The sequence below is a fragment of the Eleutherodactylus coqui genome, chromosome 1 (genome assembly GCF_035609145.1).
Source record: "Eleutherodactylus coqui strain aEleCoq1 chromosome 1, aEleCoq1.hap1, whole genome shotgun sequence".
Taxonomy (NCBI): domain Eukaryota; kingdom Metazoa; phylum Chordata; class Amphibia; order Anura; family Eleutherodactylidae; genus Eleutherodactylus; species Eleutherodactylus coqui.
In genome coordinates, this window is record NC_089837.1 from 401,116,763 (window position 1) to 401,122,762 (window position 6,000).

The 6,000-nt window shown below is 42.5% G+C and overlaps 1 protein-coding gene across 1 annotated transcript in view; it reads left to right on the forward strand.

Annotated features, from left to right (window-relative positions):
• Positions 1 to 6,000, forward strand: part of DOCK9 (dedicator of cytokinesis 9) — a 165,349-nt gene that overhangs the window by 118,994 nt on the left and 40,355 nt on the right. Inside the window, exons 39-40 of the mRNA XM_066588817.1 lie at positions 5 to 48; positions 3,583 to 3,661. Coding sequence (XP_066444914.1) covers positions 5 to 48; positions 3,583 to 3,661 — 123 coding nt within the window. The remainder of the gene's footprint in view (positions 1 to 4; positions 49 to 3,582; positions 3,662 to 6,000) is intronic.

Here is a 6,000-nt window from a genome sequence, read left to right on the forward strand (position 1 = left end):
TCAGTGTGAGAAAGATATCGAGTATACTTGGAATAGCTGTAGAAAATGGTAAGATTCAATCAGGTTGACATTGGCCTAGAAAACTGCATTACATTTAGCCAAAGTTTTTTATTTATTTTTTTATATTTACCCTGCTTTTGCTTCTTCCTTTCTTTTTAGCCGTACTGAGTGTTACATGGTACATAACCCCAAGCACAGCATCATTTACTGCGGAGACTTAGTATCAAACTATTTTATTTTCCTCTGCATTCATGCTAACAGCGTTACGCTTTTTACAACGAGCATATAGAATCGCATGAACATGTGATCCAAGGTCTGTCAGTCCAGTGCTATTCACTGAAGAGAAGACCAAACCATTATTTATTTGTTTGACATGTGATGGCATTGTGCAGTATACCAGTTATAATGGTAATAAAAGTAAAAACTAAAACCATACCTCCTAGGCCTTTAGTTTTGCAAACATTCCAGTAGGGAGAGTGCTGTTGATAAGGGCACATGGACTAGGTATGTTTTTGTTTTTTTTAAAGGGGCTATCCAGTTTCTAAAAATAAAAGCCAAATAAAAACCCATATATAATATTAAAAAACCTCCTCAGTCCCCCCACTGATTCAGCACAGATGCTTCGGTGGTCTCACCAGTTTTTGTTACTGGTACATGATTGCTGCATCCAATTAGTGACCTCACTACTACTCACATCGCCACTCAGCTAGGGATTACCTAGTATAGTATTTGTATTGTTTAAAATTGCTGTCATTTGTAGTACAGTTGACAAATCAAATACTTGTCAGTCTGCTATTGTTAAAGAGTAGCTGCACTTTTTTATAAGCATTTTTGCAATATACTTTATTTATTCAGTACGTTTTTCATACAGAACTCTTGAGTTATGCTGCTAAAAGATAGTGCTGAAAAATCCATCTTGAGTTAACTAACTGCATAGCTGAAGAGGAAGCTACAGCTGTGCCTGCACAATTACCTCTAGTGCTGGCGCAGCTGTTCTATATAACAGTTTGTAAAAATTAATAAAATATAAAGCAGGTTGTATTAGGAAATAGACTTGCTTCTGCCTGTGCCTCCATAATCTGTCACCCACCATTGTTTTTTCTTTTTTTTTAGCCTCCTACTACACTCCTTCATCCTCTGGCGCTGTGTAAGGAGAAGCTGTTCTGTGCTGCAGACGGCTTCTCCCCTTCATAGTGTTTCCTGACGGTTTCGATACACTGAGATAGAGATGAATGAGCATATTTGCTAAGGCAAATTACTCGAGTGAATATTGCCATTTTTTAGTACATGCCCGCTCGTCCCAAAGGATTCGGGGGGCGGTGGGGGAGAGTGGGGAGGAAGGGGGGGGGATCGCTCTCTGTCTCGCCCCTCCCCCATGCTCACTCCCGCAACTCACTGCTCACCCCCACCGGCCCCCAAATCTTTTGGGATGAGAGGGCATGTACTCGAAAATGGCAATACTGGCTCGAGTAATTTGCCTTAGCGAGTACGCTCGCTCATCTGTAATTGAGACCCTTACAGTGCATCAGGCGTACAGTGCAGCATGTCCCAATAGATGTGCTGTGAAGGGTAGAAGCCATCTGCAGAACAGAACAGCTTTACCTTACTCAGAGTCAGGAGACAGAGCAGTGGAGGCTGAGCATGTTGCAAAAATGCTTACAGTCGCTTATTTAGTGCATTTTAGAAAAAAAATATTTAAAGTGCAGTTACTCTTAACTTCTGGCCATAACAATAGTTTATGTGGCTGTGTAGTAGGAGAGTGGTTCTGCAAATGCAGCTACTTTGTTCTCTGACTACATTACAATAAGATGGTACTACTTGTAACACAAAGTAGGCTTGCTGAGTATATACCATGGAAATATCTTTATATAATTACTTTCACCTGTGTGTGATAACTGGCATATCACTTTTCCCTTCATCTTGGATATCCCCTTTGTGCTGTGACAAGTAAATTTATAAGGATTTTTCGAGAATAGAAATTACTCAGCTGCATTATCATACACAGCCATATGAAACTCGTGGGTACACTCTTACTAGGGATTAAAAAAAATCAGACCCTGTTTTTTTTCATTTCAAACTCCTTTTAAGTGCCCCACTCCATTGCACAGAAGCAGATTTAGTTGTTTGGGGTTTTTTTGTTTGTTTTTGTTTGAGGTGTCTACTTGGAGTCAACCTTTTGTCTCAGAGCCATAACCGACACTTCAGTGAAAAATGCATTATCACCTAGTGCTAGCATAGTGAATACATGGTGATTTTATCCATGCATTGCCAATGGTTACATTAATGTACAGAAAGATTGCCTCACTACTTTTACTTCAGGGATTAGCAATGTGTGCAATTCCCAGTCATTGTTACAAGCTTGAATAAAGAGTCTAACATTGACTTGCAGGAATGCTGCCTTCCAATAGGTGGCGCTTCAGAGGTATTATTCCATCTTCCTTATTTGCAACCCAGCTAATAAACATCATATAGTACAGGTCATAAAACATTGTATAAAGGTCCAGCATTAGTATTTAGTATCCGCTACATCAATATAAATGGTCCCGCTGTACTGTGAGGGTTTGTGGTGGAAGTATTTATCTACTGTAGTTCATTACTGGAAAGGCTTTGAAGCTATGTGCATGGGGAGATGGACTCCAAACTCTCTATACAGTGTGCGTTGAGAATATTTATGACTATTCAAGGATTAAGTAAAGCATGGCTTCAGCAAGTTCTTATTAGTTATCCTTATGTATTTTCAAATGATTGTAGGTAAAAATCTGCATTCAGTTTGCTGTCATGTATTGTAGTCTTCTTAACCTAAACGGCTATCCACTCTCTGTAAATCTAATATTCCCATCAGCCCTGTCCAGTAAAGGCCCTTTTACACACATGATTGTTGCTCAAAATTCGTTAAAATGGTGGCTTTTGAGCGATAATTGTGTGTAAATGCATTAATACCCATTAGTACTTTATACAAAATGATCGCTAAAACTGTCATTCTCCTTATCTTTTGAACTAATTTTAATAGAAACTGTACCATAAAATGGTAATATACAAATCTGGCCATAAATTCTAATGTGACTGTTATATCCATGCCATCAGTTTTTTATTCCTTCTAAAGGACCTCAAGACGCAGTGTATCTTGTTAAGCCAAGTAGTTGCTTTATTGATATAACAGATTTTGGCCGCCTGCAGACGAGCGGGTCGGATCCGGTGGCGAGAATTCTCGCCGCGAGACCCGACCCGAGCGCCTACAGAGACGAGCGCGCACTCACCCGCGACCGGCGGCCCCGGCTCTGTCATGTGCCGGCTGCCGGGCAGCCGGCGCATGCGCAGACCGGAGCTGGCAGCCGGGTGAGTGACGTTTCTGTGCGAGGCTCTGCGAGCCCCGCACAAAAATAGAACATGCCGCGGTTTGTTTGCCGCGCGACATTTCGCGCGGCCAAACCGCGGCCGTCTGCATAGGAGTGCGTATTGTAATGCACTCCTATGCAGGCTTTGAGCGGCGGAAATCCCGCCGTGGGATTTCCGCCCGTGTGCAGGCGGCCTTTATCTGAAGCAACATCTGTTTTTAAATAAACTGTAGGGTATTCACTTTAGTTCTTGTTTTAGCCCAAGAAGAATCCTAGAAGTGCTAGTAATTCACCATATTGTAATTTTAGCAGCAGAACCCAAAATGGTAAGTGAAAGGAAATAGTCTAGGATTTAAAAGAAAAAAGGGGGATCCTTTCTTACTCTGTACAACCCCTGTAACATGCCCTTCAGCTGGTCCGGGACTTGATTTACCTAGATAGTGTGATTAATGCACTCTCTAAGGGACCTTCCAATTCTACAGGGAGGCAGCGGAATTTGTTGCTGCACACCACAATCTGCAAAGCTAACTGTGGATTTTGATGCAGAACTGCAGGCTGATGGAAGTCCTCTTCTCAATACACCAGCATCTGCACAAAGCCGTGCGCAACTTACTGCGAATTGTGGTGCAGAATGTGGAATAATACGCTCATGTAAAAAGTCCCTAACAAAGTGAGAGATTCTGGAGGCAATGTAGACTTTGGTGATCCTTGCCTTGATTCGTGGCCCTACAGGATAATATCTTCGGTAGCTGCAGATCAGTTACCTATAGAATTTCTAGTTAACTATTTCACCTACATTTTGCATTTAGTTTCATCAGTCATCATTGTTTTTAGTTCTTTTTGCATTTATTCCTAAATCTGACAGGGAACCATTTTAATTCCACAAGTCATTTGAAAGTACGCATGCTCCCCCTCTCCATTTATTCTGCTTGAAGTATGTTGTTCTATTCTCTCCATTCTTTGTTGCTGCACTGCCAAGCCTATTCTTTTTCAAAGCTCTTATCATACTGAAAACATGATTGGGACCCAGAGAATGGAGTTATAATATCAGCCTGATGCTGGTGGTCTTGTATATTCCATATGGAAAACGCTGATGTCTTTTTCTTTGTATGTGTAAAAGGTGTGATAATGTACAAGTGATTAGTTGGTCAGTAGTTGAGCTTTATCTCAGAGAAATGTATTACACTGCCAATATGACTTAGGATATAGTTAAAGGGCCCCATAAACTACATTATGGCGTGCAAAGGTGAGGGAATGGGGTTCCAAGAGGAAGCTGCTTTTTATATCTTAATATGTTCCAGTGCTATTTCCCCAAGAAATTGCTGTGCGCACCCAGCGTGACTCTTTTCGGATGGCACTGCAGACACACTCTGCCATAGAGATGAATGAGAGAGTGCGTGCATAAAGCCTTCTGAAAAAGTCATGCTATGTGCGAACTGATTCATCTGGAGCACAGCGCTGGAACAGGTGACCCAGTGAGTGTAAAAATCAACTCCCTACAACCCCCGTCCCCTCACCATTATACCCGATAATGTAGTTCATGAGGCTCAAAGGTGCTGACAGGTTCCCCATTAGCCCTTTTCAATCCAATTTTGGATTCAGGGTTTCCTAGGGAGCTTCCTCTTTTTTTGCCGTTATACAACAGCGCCTTCTAATGGCTACAGCCAATACTGCATTATGTGACACGCCACAGAGGCTCCGACAACCGAGTGGCCAGCAATAAACAGTAAGAATACCCTGTTGCACGTCTTACGATATTGGAGCCGTACAGGTTTCAATCAGAATGTTGGAAGACTTCTGACAATGGATTGGAAAGGGTTAATGGGCAAAATATCCCTTTAGACCATAGAAAATTAACTTCTCAATTACTTTATCTGACTGCTTTTCTATAGTGCTGATTTTTTTTTCTTCTTGCTGCTTAGAGCTATAGTCAAATATGAATGTAGTCCTGAGCATCCTGTGAATTCCTCTAGCTTTCTGTCTTTTTGTTAGTTTTTTTATTTATCAAAGGCATATAGTAAAGGCTCTATTCACACCACTTTTATGGGACACATCCGAAGCATATGGGTTATCTTTAGGGATGAGCGAGTATACTCGCTAAGGCACTACTTGCTCGAGTAATGTGCCTTAGCCGAGTATCTCCCCGCTCGTCCCTAAAGATTCGGGGGCCGCCGCGGGGCGGGGAGCTACGGGGAGAGCAGGGAGGAACGGAGGGGAGATCTCTCTCTCTCTCTCTCTCTCTCTCTCTCTCTCACTCACTCACTCACTCACTCACTCACTCACTCACTCACTCACTCACTCACTCTCTCACTCTCTCTCTCACACTCTCTCTCTCACACTCTCTCTCTCACTCTCTCTCTCTCACTCTCTCACTCTCTCTCTCTCACTCTCTCTCTCTCACTCTCTCACTCTCTCACTCTCTCTCACTCTCTCACTCTCTCTCACACTCTCTCTCTCTCTCTCTCTCACACTCTCTCTCTCACACTCTCTCTCTCTCTCTCTCTCACTCTCTCACTCTCTCTCTCTCACTCTCTCACTCTCTCACTCTCTCTCTCTCTCTCTCTCTCTCTCTCTCTCACACTCTCTCTCTCTCTCACTCTCTCACACTCTCTCTCTCTCTCTCTCTCTCTCTCTCTCACTCTCTCTCTCTCACTCTCTCTCACTA